The 21294-nt window shown below is 39.5% G+C and overlaps 1 protein-coding gene across 2 annotated transcripts; it reads left to right on the top strand.

Moving 5' to 3' along the window:
• Window positions 1-1243: 1243 nt before the first annotated feature.
• On the top strand, window positions 1244-17783 carry cers3a (ceramide synthase 3a). Of its 2 annotated transcripts, XM_085463527.1 has the most exons (12): window positions 1244-1353; window positions 2274-2360; window positions 3061-3242; window positions 3725-3842; window positions 7492-7610; window positions 7690-7747; window positions 7920-7970; window positions 8696-8788; window positions 13628-13756; window positions 14356-14462; window positions 14638-14791; window positions 15591-17783. In XM_085463527.1, the coding sequence occupies exons 3-12, from the start codon at window positions 3070-3072 to the stop codon at window positions 15777-15779; spliced, it is 1191 nt and encodes a 396-aa protein (XP_085319653.1). In that variant the 5' UTR covers window positions 1244-1353; window positions 2274-2360; window positions 3061-3069; the 3' UTR covers window positions 15780-17783. The 2 variants fall into 2 exon arrangements, with proteins under 2 accessions (XP_085319653.1, XP_085319646.1); XM_085463520.1 differs by lacking the exon at window positions 2274-2360.
• The last annotated feature ends 3511 nt before the right edge of the window (window positions 17784-21294 follow it).

Raw genomic sequence — 21294 nt, 5'->3', positions numbered from 1 at the left:
AAGATGGCCGACTTCTAAATGGCCACCATGGTCACCACCCATCTTGAGGAGTTTGCCCCCTCACATATACTAATGTGCCACAAACAGGACTTTAATATCACCAACCATTCCCATGTTGTTACGGTGTATCCATATAAATGGCCACCCTGTAGAAAAACCTGACTATATAACATTTTTGGTGGCATTGTGTATCCTTAGGGTAAAAAGAGACTCAGTTTTTTAAGAGTCATCTGAATGTTAAAATTTTTTTTTACATTTTCCTTTGTTATCCTAAATGTTTATGTAGGAAAATGAAAAATGAGATCATGAGATGGCTACAAATGAATAAAAAGCAAATAATATCCTCAGGAAATGAGCTGTGGGTTTATGGCCAGGGGATATTATCTTCTGTATATGTAAATTGGAATAAAGTCAGTTGAATTCAGTTTTATTTACAGAGCGTCAAATCTCAGCAACAATTGCCTCAAAAACCAGTGATGTCTCTGTAGCTGAAAACCAGAACTTATGGTTACAAAACACCTCTTTGTTTGGGAAAAAGTTTTTATATACCATCCTCAGGCTGCAGTGGAAGTCTTGTACAAGACTAACTTGCTCTGTTAATATGTCTGTATGTGTGTACTGACCTCCCTAACAGAACATGAACATTTGGGTGTTTTTGCACAAACTTAATGTTTAAAGGTGTTTGTTTCATTGTATTTGGTCCTAATAGGAACTTTTAGGTACCTTTTCATTTTTATGTTATGTTAATGATTAATTTAGAGTCTCATCAAAGCTCTCTATTGGTTTTAGCTTAGTACAGAGTCCTGGTGCTATTTGTTCCGTGTGTACACACACACACCCTAAAGTTTAAAAATAAAACATAGGTAAACTTTAGCAAATATTCTTTCTTTCTTTAGTCTTTCTTTTTAAAGAAATATGTCTATTATATACAGTATCTGGGATATTTTTACATTTTCCAGTTTCTATTCCTGGAGGGTTTGTTCTGTCAGAGAACTTGTCTTTTGTATTTTATCAGGAGCACAGTACAAACAATGTTATTAGATCCTTTGAGGGCAGAGAGAAAAAAAAAGCCTGTGTGTTGTGGCAATCCACTAGCCTACCTCCACTTCCTGAAAGCCCTTCCCAGATAATTGTCGCTGGGTGGGTGTGACCCTAAAGAATATCAAACAAAGACAAGAGTGGCTGATTGCTTGTCATATGGTGGGGGTGGTGGTGGTAAGGTGTGTGAGTGTGTTTGGGGATGGGGTGGGGGCAACGTAGGACTTTCCCATCTGTGTTCATATTCCACAGCAAACACAAGCAGTCAGCTGATGTGGAAAAGTTCCCTTACCTGTTCTATCTGGCTGTGAAAAGGTAAGCTTTTCTTTTACTGTGACCTTGAAATGTGACTAGCAAGCAAATTGCGTGTCTTCCTTTGAATATGAGTAATATTTCCAAGTTTTTGCTAGATATCTATTGTGTTTAAACTAGAACTGTGGGCAGGAGGAGATATTTGATCCAGGCTTTTCTGCAGTAAGTGATGTGGTTTGTAACGAATCGATTCTCTGTTCTCAGCAAGATCACAGTAAATCTGAGTTATGTGGTTTGCCTCCTTGAAATAAAAAAAATAAATAGCGGTAAGCTGTTTAAGAAGCTATATTTGTCTAAGGTCACTTAAAGGATCTGTATAGCATATCACATTTATAAAACCAGCATCTATGAAGAAGGGTAATGGCTTTGACTGTGAAATTATACTTTGACTAGAGGCAAGTTTCCTAACCCTAATGTCACTTGAAACACTAAACAAACAGCTAACAGACCAAGCCTGAGCTAATGGGTGAACAAAGTCAGGTGATTTAAAAGTTTCATTTAGTTTTACTTTGACATTATTATACTCTTTTTACTTTTCTGCACATTTAATACATATTCTTACATTTTCTGTTAGTGCTGTGTTTATTAAAGATAAACTTTATAAATGTGTTAAAGTATTCAAAACTACTCTACGTTGATGACAAAACAGCACATTTAGAGATATGTGTTTGTAGCATGCAGGGTGAACATGTCATGCACACCGAATCAATTCTCAGTAGATTTCAGCTGAAGTATTTATAGAGGAAGTAACAACCGTAATGAAAACTATTGTCCCCTTATTGACTGGGGGTTATAATGCGAAGCCTCCTTAACAGTGTGCTAATATGGCTACAGGGAACTGTTGTAAAGATAAATGTGATGCAAGTGAATCTACAGTAGGTTCGTGGGCATTGACACAGTCAACAACGTTTTCTTTGTGAAAGGTTGATCTTCATAGGAGTATCCTGCCAAGGAAGGTCAATAGCCAAGCTTTATTTGCTTTACCTGAAAAACCCAGTAGGATATAACAGGTATGATGTTAGTTATCAACTCTCTCTGTTAAGCTGGGCTTTCTGCTGAGAGGTTTTGTGCAGGCTAACATTAAAAGAGGGTTGTGTTGCACAAAGTTTCAGCATCAGAATAAGCTGGCACTGAAGCTTTCTTAAAATGATCCCTGTGAATGCAGCCAACTCTAAACGGAGATGTTATGAAACACTGTTGAATGAAATGAAACCGTTTGGTGATGGCTTGAAATCAACTTTTCAGCTTCTACAGTAGAGAAGAGTAGATTACACAGTCCTTTTCAGAACTATCTTTGAAATTCACATTATTTTATTATGTGATTATCATCACCTTATTTGGACTTTATTAAAAAAGTGCTTTCAAATGTAATTATATGTTGCCAAGTTGCAAGTGAGGCACTCCTTGCCTGTTTCAGCACTCTTTCTTTCTGTGTTTAGAGAGGCCTTGTTGAAAAAGTGTGGGAGTGATCTCAGGGAAAGGATCAATAAGTCAATATTTGTTTTCTGAACAGATCTGTATGTAGACTTTAGTAACTGTAACATTTTACCATACTGCTGCCCATGTAAGGTAAAGGAAAGTGTGTGTGTGTGTGTGTGTGTGTGTATATATATATATATATATATACATATATAGTATATAGTACTACATGACTACTAATATCATGACCTTTGCCTCTCTTTTGTTTGTATAACCTTTTGGCTCCCTTAGGGAGGAGGGATGTTTGACACACTGTATGAATGCTTCTGGTCAGACAGTCTATGGTTGCCTGTGGGCCTAACATGGGCTGACCTGGAAGACAAAGAGGGCCGGGTCTATGCCAAAGCCTCCAATCTTTATGTGACTCTCCCCTATGCCTTAGCCTTTTTACTCATCAGATACCTGTTTGAAAGGTAAGCTCCAAATTGTGCACCTAAACCACCTAACCCTACTCCAGTAGAGGAGTGGGTGGTGGTGGGTTAACACTTCACTTACTTGCTTTTCATTAATCGTTCATCGTGAACCATCAACAGTGTTTGCTGGGAGTAAGCACAAATGTAACCAGTCTTCCTGGTTGTGACAGGTGATACTGTGGCTGGATATAGTTATTGCTACTATAGTTCATTTTGTGTTGCTATGGAAAAATTCAGCTTTAACTTGGAGTGTGGCTCTGATAGATTTGATCCCAGCACAACCATCCAGCACAATCGCTACTGCACACACACATAAAACAAAAAGAACAAAACAAACAAACAAATGTTGCAGCCACAGGCCTAACAAACAAAGCGCAGCCATGGCTACAGACAAAGTAACGGCCCAATATACCTGTTCTCCTTAAAATGTCATTTTCCATCATGTGCTGAATTTCATTTTGCTTATGTCTATGGTACTTCAGATGGATAGCAACACCACTTGCAGTTTCTGCTGGAATCAAGCAGAGAGTCTATCTGAAAGCTGAGGAAAATTCTATCTTGGAGTTCTACTACACTACTCAGTGTCGAAATCCTGCTCAGGTAAACCAAGTCACACACCTTTAGTCCTGACAATCAAAATGTTGTTGTTTACCTTTGGTATTGTTAGGTCTGAAAAAATAATTGTAATAATTGTAAAATAATCAGTTCTCGAGTATGTAGAGTGGGGAGCCGAGAAGGATTAGCATCTCTCCAGATGTCAATAAATACATATTATAATAATGCAACTTATTTTCCATTTTTGCTGTACTATATATGTGCTTTAGAAATTTCTAATTTGGATAGCCTTATATTCATGTCCCCTCCACATATCAGCATTGCTTCAGTTTCAGATCAGCTCAAACATGAGCTTATCGAAAGCCCAGTCATTCCTATAGTTGTGTATATATTGGGGGTAGTGGGTGGAAAACCATCAGTTCTCCATTTTACCAATACATATCGGATCTCCCTATCCCTTATATCAAATAAATATTCAAAACACATCTGTTGTGATATTAAAATTGCTAAATCTCTACAGTGCCCAGATCTCTGTGATAATGAATAGGCATAGTAACAAAAACCTTGTTCTAGTTTTTTGTGTTCTTTATCTGACAAACGCGTCTGCTGTAGGAGGGCTGCACGAATCATTTCTTTCTTTACCTTAAACAGTATGTTGGACCTTTTTGTGGGCTGACTATTCTATTTACATTAAAGGAGAGGATATTAACAGTGTTTGCCATTTTTAAGATGGAACATTGTTGTCAAAATAAACATAACAATACCGCTTCTCCAAACTGCTCAGAACCACAGTTAACAAGATAACAATCAAACAGATAATAAGAAAATAAAACAGGATTTTCAGGTCTGTAAGACCTGATGTAATAAGTCAGGTGTGGGCTGACCCACACACTTCGGAGTGGGGCCCAGGATTAGAAGTCCTCCTCGCACAATTCTTCCACACTGCACATGAACCACTACTCCTTGCATCTCGATTAAGCCAAGGCAATAGTTCTAAATATTACACATTTGTCTTGTCTCATAACTCAGAAAGCGTGCAGTAATGGACCGAGTAGTGGGAGCGCTTTTCTCTTCATTCCCAACTTTATCCTTCGGTGATTTGTCACTTGAGTTTGGATTGTAGTTTTAATAGCTCCGTAACAGCATCCTGCATTGTTTGAATCTGCTCCTCCATGTCCAAAATATGATTATCTGCTTCCTTGAGTCTTGCGCTGGTTTTGCACACTTTGGTCTTAACTTCTTCAAACTGTTGCACATTTTCTTTTCCAATTCCCTAATTTCCATAAGTATCGCCTTAAATTGATGAGTTAATATTGACGTTCTCCTCCATTTCATTCTTTTTTGCTAGCATTAGCCCCAGCACTAGCCAAAATGTCGCCATCTTCGTTAGCTTCACTTTCTTCAGTATACATTGCAGTCATAGTTATCACCCTTCTCTTGGTTTTCACCTTGCCGTGTTTGTCATTCACCATAGCCCCATCCTAGTTAGCTTTTTATCTTGTTAGTATTTCGAGCCAGAAGCAGTAGTTCTACGTAGCTACCTCCACTGTGCGACCTGGAAGTCCTTTCTCCAGCACATTTAACACTATACAGTCCCCACTACTGAGAGACTAGTTGTTGCAGATGGGGCTGGACTCCTGGTGTCCTCAATAGCGAACCTCACACAGTTTGTGAGGCTGAGAGACTGCACCTCAGAGACCGTGGTCAGCAGCATTGGTGACCTAAAAATGCTCTCTCAGTGCTCTCTCCTGTCCTTTTTGCCCTGTACATGGCTGACTTCAGCTACAACTCTGCAACATGTCACATGGAGAAGTTTTCTAATAACACAGCTATAGTTGGGCATATCATGGAGGGACAGGAGGGAGAGTATAGGAGCTTGATTGGACTTTGTAAACTGACGTAAGGTAGACTTCCGCAGGGCTAGGCATTCTGCACTACCTGTATCAATTGGAATTTGTCAGTACCTACAGGTACCTGGGACTCTGTCTGGATACCACACTGGACTGGTTAGTGAACATAGATATACTCTACAAAAAAGGGCTGGCTGAGCTTCCTGAGGAAATTGGGGTTGTTTACCATCTGCAGCAAATTCTTGTTTATATTTTACCAGTCAGTCATCACCAGTGTCCTCTTCTGTGCGCTGGTGTCCTGGTGAGGCAGCATCCAAAAGAGAAAGAGAGATGCCAACAGACAAGCTGGACAAGTTGTGAAGAAAGCTGGCTCTTTACATTGGTGGCAGGGAAAAGGACCCTGAACAAGCTGCTGTCCATCATGGACAATGACCAACACTTAATCTTCAACAAGCAGAGAAGCTAGTTCATTGGCAGACTCTTGTCACTCTACAGACATGCTAAGGAAGTCCTTTGTTCCAAGGACTATACATCTAACAAAGCAGTCAGGCGCAGGGGTAAGGTGGACTAATGGGCCCCTTCACAACCTCACCCATACACACTCAAGGACTGTTCATTTTTGCTGGTCGTACATTTCTGGTGGTTAGACTGTCATTGCACTACAGTTATTTACTTATTTCACTTATTTTGGGATAGTTCATCACTGCTCCACAGCTATTTACTGTATTTTAGTTAGGAGGCTAGGTTTGTACAGCTCTTGTACAAATGCTTGTCTTTTTTTTTTTGTAACTTGGTGTAGCCAGTTTGCTTTCTGTTAGTGTATTTGGTACAGTCGTCCCTCATTTGTCGCAGGAGTTACGTTCTAAAAATATTCCGCGATAGGTAAAATCTGCAAAGTAGCCAACTTTATTTTCTACAGCTATTATAGATGTTTTAAGGCTGTAAAACCCCTCACTACACACTTTGTACACTTTTCTCAGACAGGCATGAACATTTTCACACTTTTCTCTCTTGTTTAAACTCTCAAAGTTCAAACCTTAGTAGAAAAATAAGTCCAGTATTAAAGAATGAAACCAAAGGCACCCACAGGGGCCTCTGACAGTGCAAAATCCAGCCACAGGAGACACGGCACGAGATTGATTGACAATTGTCTACAGCCGATCAGGACGCAGAACACAATGCGAAACAGTGAGACCGTGAAAGGTGAACTGCGTTATAGCGAGGGACCGTATATGTCTTTGTGTTCAATAAAGTATCCCTCTACCTACCTACCAACCACCCCTCCCTCTTGATGCATGTTTTTGATGCAATCTCATGTTCCCGTAGAGAGTGGGAACATGAGACCAGACCGGATCTGAACCATGGACTTTCTTGCTGCAGTGTGTACCACTCCACCACTGTGCCACCTTCATTATGAACAAATGTCCAAATATAACATATTTGTTTTAAACTGTACTGGTTTGAGTCAGCGGACATGCACATTTTCCATAAGTGATGTACATTATTAACAGATTACCAAATCACGACAAATTACATCGATACATTTCTGGAGTTCTGCTGACTGCAAGCTACTGTTTCTCGCAGTGAAAGTCAAGGATGTCTCAAAGCTTGCGGATATATTTCTGCTCTTTAATTACCTTCAACAGCCTGAAGTGTGACTCCACACTTTCCAGCGTTTGTTTGCAAATGTGCCTGAGAGATTCCTGCAGTTTTGACAAAACTACATTATTTATGTATCTGAAACGAGCGGGCTAGAGATATACATTTAAGCACCTACACGATACACATATGTAAACAAACATGCATGTGTTTTTGTGTCTGTCTGCATGTGTATTTAATACCAGGTTGACATTGATGGGTTGTCTAAGAAAAGCAGTCTGTCCACGAGACAAGTGGAGCGCTGGTTTAGAAGAAGACGCAGACAGGACCGCCCTGGAGTTCTGAAGAAATTCACAGAGGCCAGGTTACTACGCTCTGCTTTTGTGAGTGTGTGTATTTGTGATTATTCTGATATTAACAGCAACTTTATTGTGTCCCAACAGCTGGCGATTTGTTTTCTACCTGTCTGCATTTATTGGAGGAATGGTAGCACTGCATGATGTAAGTAACATAACCATTTCAACATTTTTCCAACTCAAGGCAGTGATGGTTAAATGATTAAGTCTCTTTACTCATTAGGCTTTTGTCTGAACAGCTCTTTATAAGTTAACATTTCACCACTCTTCTTTATTTTGCATTACCTGTACAAATATAATACCTTTTTTTTCTGCAGAAAGAATGGCTTTATGATACTAGGGAAGTATGGACAGGTTTTCCCAAGCAGGTTTGTTGCATACTCTCCCACACCACATGCCATAATCATCAATCAATCATCAAGAGCAAAAACACAGAAAACCACAAAACCACTGAGGAAACATACGGAAAACACAGGCAAGGGCAATAAAAAAAAAGAGTAAAAAACAAACTCAGAAAAAAAGAACTCAGAATTCTACCAATTATCCATCATCCAATGGGATGATGGATAATTGGATCCATCATCCAATGGGATGATGGATCCAATTATCCAATCATCCATCCCACGCTACTTATAGATGTCCATCTAACATCCGGTTAGGTCCATAGATTTTTGGGCATCACACATTTTTGTAATTTCTCTTCTGTACACCACTACAGATGTGAAGTTCAGCAGACATTCAGACAAAGCAGACGATACATTTATTTATTTTTGCAATCAGTACAAACTGAAAAAACAGGGCTATACTTTGTGAAAGGATTGTAAACCTGCCATGTTTCTTGCCATGTGGGACTTTAATTACTAGTACTCAGATTTCCTTTTCTTTCAGTGTTTAACAGAAGCATCAACCTGTACTAGCATTTACGTGGAAAGCTGCAAATTGGTGTAAACAATAGATTCCTCTGCAGCTTATTTTTAGCCTTAAGGTCTAGGGGAAAAAAACAGAACCTTATGGGACAAACCTTTTGTCTGTATAACTGATTATAATTTTGTCCCGTCTTCTTGAATCTGTCTCTTTGTCTCCCTGTCTGCAGACCATGCTAGAGTCTCAGTACTGGTATTATATCTTGGAAATGAGTTTCTATGGCTGTCTTCTCTTCAGTGTTGCTTTTGATGTCAAGAGGAAGGTAAGTAGTGGTTCTTAGAGACCACAAACTTCAATTAGGTTCATTCATCTGCTTTCTTTTTTTCTTTACATAATATGTAATGTATAATTTTAACCATTTCTAAATATGTGAAAGAGTATTAGTATTAAAAAAGGTAATATTATTTTTTCGAAACTTCAGGCTAATATTAATATTTGAATCTCAACAATACAATACTCAACAAATGCAATTATACATACTGCTCAAGAAAATAAATGAAGACAGCAGACTCGTACTCGTATAGACTGGGTAATTTGTTGGAAAGGATGCTATATTGTTGAAACTGAAATTAAAATGATTAGCCTACAGACACCTGAATTCAAAAGCAGAGAATCAAATTGAAAAAGCGGCAGCGGCAGGCTCGTCCATTTCCCAACATTTAATTGCAGCAACTCAAAGTGGTGCTCAGTGTTCCTGCGTCTCTGGATCTTTGAGTTTGTTGTGGACTCGCGATTCTTTCTGCTGCATCTAAGAGATGACTTAAGTGCTAACTCTGTATAGTTTAGTTTTCTCTGTTGGGTCTGCGCTTATTTCTAGTTTCTGGTTTTTGTTATTCCTAATCTCATCCATGTGTCTTGCCATCAGCGTCTCCTTTGTAGTCAATCTTTTCTTGGTGTCACAAGTTCACTTTCTGTTTCCTGTTTTATTCTGATAATCTCTTGTCTTGTCTGCCTTACGCTCAGTTGTATTGTTACAGTTTTATATATTACACTTCTCTCTCTGCAGTGGGGCTATGAGTTGTGGTGAGAACTACTAGGAAAGGTTTTTGTGTGTCTGTGTGTGAGGTTAAGCACAAGCAATGTCCAAATGTCCACAAATTTAAATCAGTGTATAAAGATGTGGTTTTTATGCAGTACAGGGATGAGGGCAGCATTAAGCTACAAGAGGTCTTTTCAATATAGATATTTCTCGTGTGGTAAATTATCATTGTTATATAATGTATTACATATACTCAGGAAGCAGCTGCTCAGCTACATGACTGAACTATAAATATCTGAAGGGGGTGGGAGTACATAAGTGTTATTTCTTCCCACTCCTCTTCAAACACCTGTTTCACTAGAAGACTGACCTAACCAGAAGACCTCACCCATACCTGGGTATCACTCAGCTCCTCCATGAGGTGCAACCTGGCAGTGTTGGATAAACTGAAACATAATGCCTCAAAGGTGTTCTATTGGACTTAGGTCAGGCAAGCATGGGAGCCAGTCAGTGGTATCAATTCCTCGATCCTTCAGGCACTGTCTGCATACTCTCACCATTTGAGGCCAGGCATTGTCATGCACAAGGAGGAACCCAGGGCCTACTGCACCATGACTTAGTTCAGGAGGTATGGGAGGTTTGGAAGTTTGGTGGTTTGATCGATGGCTGCTCCAGTCTGCCAAGCCAAGTATACTTGGGCAAGACACTAACCCTAGGTTGCTCTCCGATGCATCCACATGAGTATGAATGTGTGTGAATGTTAGATAGAAAGCACTTCTGTGGAGAAATAAAGCATAGAAAAAAGTGCTTGTATAAATAGGTGTCAATTGATAAATGAGGCAAGTTGCATGAAACATTTTGTGTGCTCAGACAGAGTAGTAAAGTGCTATATAAGAACTAGTCCATTTACCGTTTAGCCTGTAGAGGTCTGTTTGTCTCTCCATGGATATTCCTCCCCACACGATCACTGATCCACCAGCAAACCAGTCATACTGAACGATGTTACAGGTAGCTCAGGTAGTGTTCTCCACTGCTTCTCCAGACCCATTCATGTCTGTCACATGAACCTGCTCTAATCTGTGAAAAACACTGGGCACCAGTGCAGGACCTTCCAATTCTTGTATTGTATGGTGAATGCCAATCGAGCACCATGGTGCTGGGCAGTGAGCACAGGGCCTTCAGGCCACCCTCATGAAGTTTGGTTCTGATTGTCTGGTCAGAGACACACACAAGTGGCCTGCTGGGGGTCATTTTGTTGGACTCTGGCAATGCTCTTCATGCTCCCTGCACAAAAGAGCAGATACTGGACCTCCTGATGGTTGAAGACCTTCTACCAGGGCTCCTAGAGTAACAGCCTATCTCCTAGTATCTCCTCTCTTGAGACTTTGCTAGGAGATACAGCAAACCTTCTGCCAATGGTACATATTGATGAGCCATCCTGGATGAGTTGAAATATCTGTGCAACCTCTGTAGGGTCCAGGTATTGCATCATGCTACCAGTAGTGATACTTATCCTAGCCAAAAGGAAGTAGCAGTGAAAAAACAATCCGAACAGATGTGGAGGGAAAAATGTCAGTAGCCTCCACTTGTAATACCATTGCTTACTCATTTCCTTCGGGGTCAACCTTCAGGATCAATAAAGTTTTATTGAATTGAATTGTTTTGGAGGTTGTCTCATTGTTGCTCCTCTTGAAACCGAAGAAGCTAAAACTGATTAACAACCCCATTTACTACCTTACTGACCAAATCAATATTCCAGATGTTTAACTGACATTCTAATGGAATTATTTGAATCGCTATCTGTACAAAATGAACATACGTAGTACTAAGAAATGATCGTGAGAGAAAGGAAAATCTTACAGAAGAGAGTGGGCATACATGAAAGCTAAACAAACAATTAAACCTTACTGTCTGTGTCTTACTGTCTGCATTTTAAAGAGTTCACTTCAACTGAAAATAAGATGCTATCCTTCATAGAAACAGCAGGCTTGGTGAGAACAGATATCCAGCCACACTGATGGACTGATATAATCTTGGCATTTTGGGTGCAGAGCTACTTTAACTGATCAGTCATAGCAACATGGCAAAGAAAACAGTCCAAGCATCTATTCAATCTAATTTTATTACCTTTAAGGTGCTTGGTCCCTTTCTTTCCAGTACACACTATAGCCCTTCTGAAGACTTATGAGTTGTCTTATCAATGCTACCTGTTGTAGAGAAAGATAAAAAAACAAAACAAAATAAAACATGTTTAACCTATTGTGATCAGGCATGTGAAGAAGTTTCCCTTTCTTTCTAATACATGAAACCTCCTGACAGGGTTTTAATAGTTTTGCAATTTTCATTAGTTTTTATTTTTATTTAGTTTTGACTTCAGATTTTCAAATTTATATCAGTTTTAATTAGTTTTTACCATTTGTTTGCTAGTTTAGTTTTTTTTTTTTTTTTTTTTTTAGTTGTTTGCAACATTTAAGTGTAACAAAATCCCAGTTTCATCATATCAGTCATGCTCTTCTGCTCATCCTTGGGTATGTTGCTATTCCAGCTGCCATACCCTGCACCCTGGACAGGTCGCAGGGCTAACACGCAGAGACAGACAACTCACATTCCCACCTATGGGGAACCTCTGGGTTCTTAAAAAAAAAAAAATAGGCCAGATGAACAACCATTGATAGCAGGCAACTATAAAAGATAAATCTTGGCCCCAATGAGACTATTAACTTTTGCAGCACCAGGTGTTCGTAATTTTGGTTCAAGTGAATTGCTAAACTTTTTGAAGGCAACTGACTCACACAGTTGTGTAGATGTCCCCGTCTCAATAAACATATTCATCAACGCTTCCTCTCGCTTGTGATGTTCCTGCAAATTGACCAACCAGCAGCCATCGGCTCGCTGTTGCAACCACTGCATTAATGTTTTTTGTGGAGTTGTCTCGGGATGCATCACGCTGCCTTGCCCGGGGTTAGCTTCTGTTTCTGGGGATGAGGGTTGAGTGTGCTCCCTTACCTTCTCAAGGTAAGCTAGGTTAGCCTTCTTGTGCGAGCTTTTTTTTTCTTTTTTTTTTAAAATTAATTAATTAATTAATGAATTTTTATTGTATATATGTGTGAGCTTTTCAAGTGCACTTTAAGATTTGTGGGATTTTTTCCCCTTTAGAAATGTCCCTCATAATTTGTCTCTTTCCACTACAAGACACTTGCTTTATCCAAAACACAGTCATATTCAAAGTAATCCCAAATTGGATTCGACTAACGTGCTGACACCTGCTGGCATAATGTGACACAGCAAGAAAAAACCCTGAAAACTACACTTCATTTTCACCCTTGACTATTGTAGGACACGCACACATCAATGAAAACTAAACACATTTTCGCTATAAATTTAGTTAATTTTAGTTAGTTTTGTGAACACTCATGACAGTTTTAGTTGGTTTTCATTTTTTTGCAAAGTCTTGTTTTTATTTTTATTTCCGATAACGAAAATGATTCGTTCTAGTTGTTATTTCGTTAGTTTTCGTTAACGATAATAACCTTGCCTCCTGTTAATTAGATTCTGTTGGAGTGTACAAAGATAACTATTAGAATGCAGGAAATGGGGAAAAAGTTCTTCCTGTCTTTTATGGTATTTTTTATATTTCAAATCAAATCAAAATCAAATCAAATCACTTTTATTGTCACATCACATGTGCAGGTACATTGGTACAGCACATGTGAGTGAAATTCTTGTGTGCGAGCTTCACAAGCAACAGAGTTGTGCAAAATACAATAATGTAAACAAGCAAAATACAAGAATGGCTACATCTGAAACTAATAAATATATGTACATATTTAATGGTATTATTATAATTGATGCATTCTGAAACTTGTTCCACTATTATGAAAAGTGTAAATAACGTTAGAAATGTTTATTTATTTATTTATTTTAACTTGGCAGAGTCAGCGCTGTTTTCTGCGTCATGACTTTCTGTATTTCTCTCTCTCTCTCTTTGCTTTTCTTGTCCTTCTGTCATTTAACAACATGTACCTTTTTTTAATATGCAAACATGATTTGTGATGAAACAGTACTCCCTGTGTTGATTGGAGTTTTCTTTGTGTGTTTTTGTGTGTTTCTTATCTCCATCAGGACTTTAAGGAGCAAATCATCCACCACTTGGCCACTCTGGTCCTCTTATCCTTTTCCTGGTGTGCCAACTACATCCGTGTAGGAACACTGGTTATGCTTATCCATGATGCTTCCGATGTTTTCCTAGAGGTCAGTCTCGGCCACATGTTTGGTGGCCACATGAAGGTATAGATTAACCTTTAGTAACTGGACACTGCTTACAGTTCAAAATAAATCCACCTGGTATTGCAGGTAAATGAAAATAGTTGTGACACAAAAGGAATCTTAGCTCAAAAACGAGCAGCATGGGTAAAAATGAGACCTCACCTAAGCAGTAACGTATTCTGAACAATGACCACATGGTGATATTTTTCAAAAATACACTTTTTGAAGTTTTCTCTTGTGAATTGTCAGAAAGCAGATAAAACATGCAAAGTGCCAATACCTGTTTCTGTTACTTTGTGGTGTGTCACATATTAAAGAAAAGAAAATATTTGAGATCTAGAATATGATGGAAGTGTTTCTACTTCACTGAACCCTTTTCACTCTCCACCAGTCGTGGGAGATGGCTGACCTGGTTCTGCCAGAGGTTTCTTCCTGTGAAAAGGGAGTTTTTCCTTCGCTGTCACCAAGTGCCTTCTCATGCGGGTCAACTGATTGTTGGGACTTACTGGGTCTTTATCCTACATAAAACCTGCTGTGTGTATATGTGTGTTGTTAATTAATGGTAAAACTCATTTTTCTTTTAGTCTGCCAAATTATTCAACTATGCCAAATGGGAGAAAACCTGCAAAACTCTCTTTGTTTTGTTTGCCATAGTGTTCATGGTAACACGACTGATCATCTTTCCATTTTGGTAAGCCGATAAATAAGACTTAAGTTGTGTGTTTTTTTTCTTCAAATTAAGTCTAAAGTAACCAGTGAACTAAGTTTATTGGTCTTTGTTCATTCATACTCAAGCAGATTTCCTATACATGTATTACATTTAGTATGTAACAGATTTTTACATTTTTGATATGCTTGTGTTTCAGGCTGATCCACTGTACTTGGGTCTACCCTGTTCTCTATTACCCTGCCTTCTTTGGTTACTACTTCTTCAACACAATGCTGGTGGTCCTGCTTTGTCTGCACATTTTCTGGGCCTACCTCATTCTACGCATGATCAGGAAATTTATGTTTGGCACAGTAAGTCTGCTGTGACAGTATTTATCCACGTCTCTCTTTACACCCCACACTCCTAAAGAACACCCACAGGATACTCAGAGGGCCATAAAATACATGTGGACTGGGTGGGCAAACTCGAACGTCCTTGAGATGATAAAGAGCTGGCCCAGTGTTCCCCAACCAGAATTAAAACATGTACCCTGCGTTCAAAGTTTGACTAATGAACAAACTCTGCGATGTTGCAGAGGCATGTCAACCAAGACAGCCCTACAACATCCAGAGCCTTCAAGAACTCAGGTAAAGGCCAGACCATAGGTTTTAAGTACCTTACTGACCTAGTTTCCCAGTGATGTAAGAAAGCTAATAAAACATGCAATTTTCAATGAAATACTCCAAACATACCACAAACATGGTTCAAAAGGTTAGTTAGTAACTCAAACCAACACGCCTAGCAAAAATGGATCTTTTAAATAGCAGGTATGTGGTTCTTTGCATCCTATAAATGCAGATCACTCTTACGTGGTAACTTTAAAATGCATCATTTCGTCCAAATATGTCACTACGTTGTTAAAAAACCTGCATTGTGATGAGCAAAATGTTAATGTCCAGGCTTCAAAATGCTCAACAAAGCTTTGTGTTTTACATTGAAAGGAAGCCAAACTGCTACCCAGAGTTCTCTGCTGCATCTCAGATTTCAAATCTGCTTTCAAGTAGACATTTTGTCCTCTTTGGCGGCTTTTTTCTAAATACAGTCTCCTTTTCTGTTGATTTTCCCATCATGTTTTTCATTCTGTATTTTTACTGTAATCATTTCATTCAGCTAACCAAAGATGAAAGAAGTGACAATGAAGAGGAAGATGGGGACGAAAGCAGCTCAACACAGGATGAAGTTGAACAAAGGCACAAGCCTGCCGGATCACTGGTGGCTGATAAGAAGTATGACAAGAACGGAGGGTCTAGATCCTTATCTCCACCAGAGAACATCTGCTGGTCAAAGACTGTGTGCTGACTCGTATTCACGACTCTGAGTACAGGAGAATAATCCTGAAATAGACTTTGTGTTTTGCTTATCAAAAAAGTCCAGCGAGCCAAACATATCACATATACATGCATTAAGTAACACAGCCCAACTGTTGCCCTCCACAGACAAGAAAGCTACACTTAAACATTGTTTTCAGATTTTGAAACTCAAAAAGCTCTGACTATGCAACAGAATTCGAGTTTGAAACATGCCTCATGTGAGCAAAACAGACTCTTACACAGAGCACCTCTGCAAAATCGTGCTGTAAATGTGTTTAAAGCTATTTTAAAACAAAAAATCTGGAGAATATCAGGAGAATCAAGTTCCACAATTTTACCTTTCTTACATGCAGAATACATTAGGAATAGCCGAATAAAAACCAGTTTAGGATAGTGTTAAGACAGCATATCGAATGCAGAACAAAAACAGAAATCAGGGAAGAAGCAGGGAGCTGAAAAATTGAAGATTCAGAGCTGTATTTATGTCTGAAAACAACTTCAACACGAACACATGACCAGGTTTAGATGTTTTCAGATTTAAGTTAATTATTTTCCCTTCTTAAATGTATCTATTACAATCCAGTTTTCTATTAGACTTTGCAATACCTGCTTTGGTCAACCACACAAAGATTGCATTATAACAAAAAAAGTTTTAAAATGATTCCCATATTCAACTTTTTTTTATTGTACTGGTACTGTGTTTTTAGAAAGCATGAATAGAATGCTGATAATGAGCACATTTGTATCACATTTTTTCTTTTCTACCAAAATGAAACCTGTTTGTTTCCATTCCAAAGTGAAAAAAAAGAAAACAACCAAACAAACCACTCCCACTAACACTTGGAATGATGCTTAAACTTGGGTTGATAACTGCAGTAACTGTCACTGACCAAATCAACTTTGACAACTGTCAACTTCGAATCCTAGCATGTTAGGTATTCATTCAAAACACAGAGAAATCCCACAGTCACCTGATTATGGTCATAACAACATTTTAGTGTAAGTTTACAAGATGAGCTGTAGGGAAAAAGTAGCATCCTTGTTGCCTCTATCAGCTTTTCAGATGTCATGGTCTTCCTGGAAACATAAGCAGCAAGTTCACTGTCTGAAAGAGGCAAGTTACAGAAAAGCAGATGAGTTTTGAAGCATGTGTGCATTAGTAACTCAGGGGAACTGAAATAGTTTGTTTGGGACTGATGTTTTACTTCTTTAATTTTATTTGTCATCTGTCTTTTTTTTTAACATCTGGTTCTTATTCAGCGTGACAGTAAGACAACAATGCCACCATGAGGCCAAAGAGAAGCATCGTGCTACTTGTTGCTGTTTCTCCAGTGACTAAAAAAAATAAAAAGTGTTATAGGTTTTAGACAGCAAAATGAAAAAGCTTTTTTTTTTATTTATATGGTCAAAACCCAGTTGTGAGGAATTGTCATTGTCACATTTGTCACAATTTCACCCCAAACCAGAATTTGTCCATAAACTGTTGTGTTCGTTTTCTTTTCTTAAAGGAAGTACATCTTTTAAAAGATGGAATTCGCTTCAGCAGTTGAAATTATAACTTACAATGTGCTGGACCTTGATGTGAACCAGCAGTCTGCTCCACAAAAAGGATGACCCTTAAAGCAGGCGATACAGTTTTATACTACAACAAAAACAAGTATTGATACGTCCTGTACTTCATTCTCCTCTTCCTCTGCCCATCAAGTTTGTTTTGTGCTGTAGCTCTAATCATATCGCTGTCACATCTGTACCCTGGACTGTTTTTTGACATTTGTTGACTATAGTATTCATAGTGTTCTGTATTGTTCAAGAGAGCATCAGCAAACTTGTTAAATTAAATTTCTGGACATTGAAGATTACCTGGCTGATCAGCTGCATATCAGTGTTACTGTATAATGTCAGGAGCCAATGGGCTTTCCAAGTGCAAAAGAAAAAAATCTGATAAAGTTTACTCTTACATTATCCACATTGTGTAAGAGAATTATTATTATTATTTTATTGTCACTGTTTTTCATTTCAAAACTATTTAATTCTATATATTCTATATAATTCTAGGACACATTTCATTTACCTGATCTCACACATATACAGTGTTTTTAAAAGCTCTTTTCCTAACTTTCTCACACATGCAGTAAGCAATGGGGTAAATAAGGGTTTTAAGTATCCTTGGGCGAGATATTTAAATCTATTGCAGGAGCCGGGGATCATTTCTGCAACCTGTGGCTCAGTTGACCCACTCAGGTGGCACAATGAGTTTCTGAAAAAAATATTACTTGATTTGAAAAATCTCATTCAGAATGAAAATAAAATGATGAGTTTCTGCCTTTAAGTTCATTAATACTTTTTCAGGGAAATTGCTCTGACTCCAACTCTGAGTTCAGCTAACAGCAAATCCTACTAGACTTTGCCCTTTTTGGGGGTGGAGGGTGTTAAAAACAACTTCCTGCTCTATTTGTTTTGTCAAATCTGGATGATCTCTAATTTCCTGCTTTCAAATTCAGATAAAACTGGGTTATTGTAGCTTTCAGTTTGGATTTGTGAGACTGACACCATCTCTACTTTCACAGTTTTTCCCCATTGTTTGACAGGCCACTGTACTGTCTGTAGTAAGTGTAACACAAAACAAAAAAAGGCTTACAGTAGTCATTATGATGACTGGAGAAGAAATGGTCATAGTATTTTACATTAAGCACATCAGTGTTCAACTGGTGATGGGTTGTGTGTGTCATTTGAAAACAAAATACCATTTTGAGAAGAAATTACATTCTCCAAAAGTTGGTTCTGTTCATCTGGACGCAGCGTTTTCAGTGGGAGAAACATTTCATCATCATCATCAGGTGACGTCTTCAGTCTCAGCTGACTGCAGGTTTCACCCTTATAAACAGTACATTTGCATAATGACTGAAACCAGCGAATGAAGGAACAATGGGCTGAGAGGTCAGTTCCTTATTCATAGTTATGCAAATTCTCATGACCACTGATCAACAAAGCCCACTGATCAATGGCCATGAGTCCCATTCACAGAGAGTTGGGGAATGGCTGCAATCACAGCATTGTAAGATGGTGACAGATGTACCCTTAGGCCCCTCCTCCATTCAGAGATGGTCTTTCCCTTTTCACGTAAATGGCCTCCTTGACTCCGCCCTCAAACCAGCGTTCCTCCCTGTCCAGGATGTTACATCCTCATCATTGAAAGAGTGTCCACTGGCCTGTAGGTGTAGATAGACTGCAGGTGACTCTTCTGTGTTGTAGCCAGAGGTTGTTTGGTTTCCCCGACGTATAAATCCTGGCACTCCTCCTGCACTTAACAGCGTACACTATGTTACTCTGTTTGTGTCGGGGACCCGATCCTTGGGGTGCACCAGTTTTTGGTGCAGCGTGTTTTGGGGTTTAAAAGCCACAGAGACCTGGTGTTTAGAAAAAATGTGTCTCAGCTGCTCCTATAGTCCTGACATATACAGGATCACTACAGGTTTTCACTTGGGCGGCGGTTGTCCTTCTCTCCTGGATCAGCTGGAGCTTTCTTCAGGTGCCTTCCCAGCTTTGACAAAAGTCCAGCTGGGATAACCACATTTACTCAGGGCCTTCTTGATGTTCTTCTGCCTCCCTGGCTGCTGTGTCAGTGGGGATGGTGTTTGCTCTGTGTTGTAGCGTCCTGATGACGCCCAGTTTGTGCTCCAGTGGATGATGAGAGTCAAACCTTAGATACTGATTCGTATCCGTAGGTTTCCTGTACACATCAGCTTTTAGATGTCCCCCACTACTGATGGAAATCTCACAGTCTAAGAAGGCTAACCTGCCTCTTTTCATATCCTCCCTGGTGAATTTGATGTGTCGGTCCACCGAGTTAATGTGATCCGTGAATTGTGGTATGAGATTTGATTTTCACCCCGGTGTCATCCACATACCTGAACCAATGACTTGGTGGTGTTCCAGGGGAGGATAGCAAAGCCCTCTTTTCCACTTCCTCCATGTACAAATTGGCCACGATGGGTGAAACTGGGGAGCCCACGGCACACCCATGTTTCTGCCTGTAGAACTGACCCTTGTATGTGAAGTAGGTGGAATGAAGACACAGTTCAAACACACTTGGTCGGTGCTGAGAGTGGTCCTGTTGCTGAGGTTGGTGTCATCCTGTAATCTCTTACGAACTACCTCCAACACTTCCATGACTGGGATGCAAGTGAAGAGAGATGTAACGTCGTACGAGACCATGGTTTCATCTGCCTCCATAATGACATCTCTCACCTTCCCAACAAAATCCAGGGTGTTCTGGATGTGGTGCTCAGAGTTGCCCACCAGCGGGTTGTGTCACGGTCCTGGGTCTTATGACCCAGTGTTTTGAGTTTCAGTTCTTTTGATGCTGTTAGTGTATGTTCTAGCTTATTATGTTTCCTATGTGCATCTGTTTATCAGTTCCCCCTTGTATTGTCATACCCAGTGAAGTCTCCCTTGCCCTTCGCTTCGTGTGTTTCTTATCTATGTGTCTTATGCTGTCAGGTCTGCGTTTCATTAGATTTCCTGTTTTATTTTGAAGGGTTCCTGTGTCCCTAGGTTCGATGTTGTTAATGTTACGCTCCCCTTGTCACGTCGTTATGTTCATGTGTGTCAGCTGTTTCCCCATGTGTTCCCACTTTCCTCATTATCCTCCTGTGTGTATTTAGTCCGCGTGCTTTCAGTCATTCCTGGTCAGGTCGTCTGCTCATCCATGTCTCATCTCCAGGTATCTCTGTCAGTTCACTATGCTTAAGGTTTTTCATGTTTAGTTTTAGTTCACCCAGTTTAGGTTAGTGTTTAGTGTTCACCAATGCCCTATTATTTGTACCCTCGTTGCTAGCCTCAATAAACGGCTTGTTTTTGTTAATCCACGCCACGTTTTGGTCTGCGTTTTTGAGTCCTCTTTTGCAACACATACAGTCTGCCCCAGCCAGACTGTGACAGTACGACCTGACCAGGAATGACTGAAAGCACGCGGACTAAATACACACAGGAGGATAATGAGGAAAGTGGGAACACATGGGGAAACAGCTGACACACATGAACATAACGACGTGACAAGGGGAGCGTAACATTAACAACATTGAACCTAGGGACACAGGAACCCTTCAAAATAAAACAGGAAATCTAATGAAACGCAGACCTGACAGCATAAGACACATAGATAAGAAACACACGAAGCGAAGGGCAAGGGAGACTTCACTGGGTATGACAATACAAGGGGGAACTGATAAACAGATGCACATAGGAAACATAATAAGCTAGAACATACACTAACAGCATCAAAAGAACTGAAACTCAAAACACTGGGTCATAAGACCCAGGACCGTGACAGGCTGAGGATTGAAGCCAGAAACTTGGAGATGTTATAGGTGACAGAGTTGATCATACAGACAATCGGTCTTAAAGGTGCACCCTGTTTATGTAACTTTGGTAAACCTTTCAGACTTGGTGTAGACCCCCCTGGATATAGCCTGTGGTATGAGGTCCGGTTGATAGCCTTGTCT

The sequence above is a fragment of the Copadichromis virginalis genome, linkage group LG1 (genome assembly GCF_057382275.1).
Source record: "Copadichromis virginalis isolate Kocher_CV1m ecotype Utaka linkage group LG1, C_Virginalis_male_GT1.1, whole genome shotgun sequence".
Classification (NCBI taxonomy): domain Eukaryota; kingdom Metazoa; phylum Chordata; class Actinopteri; order Cichliformes; family Cichlidae; genus Copadichromis; species Copadichromis virginalis.
This window is presented reverse-complemented; position numbering and strand designations above follow the sequence as displayed.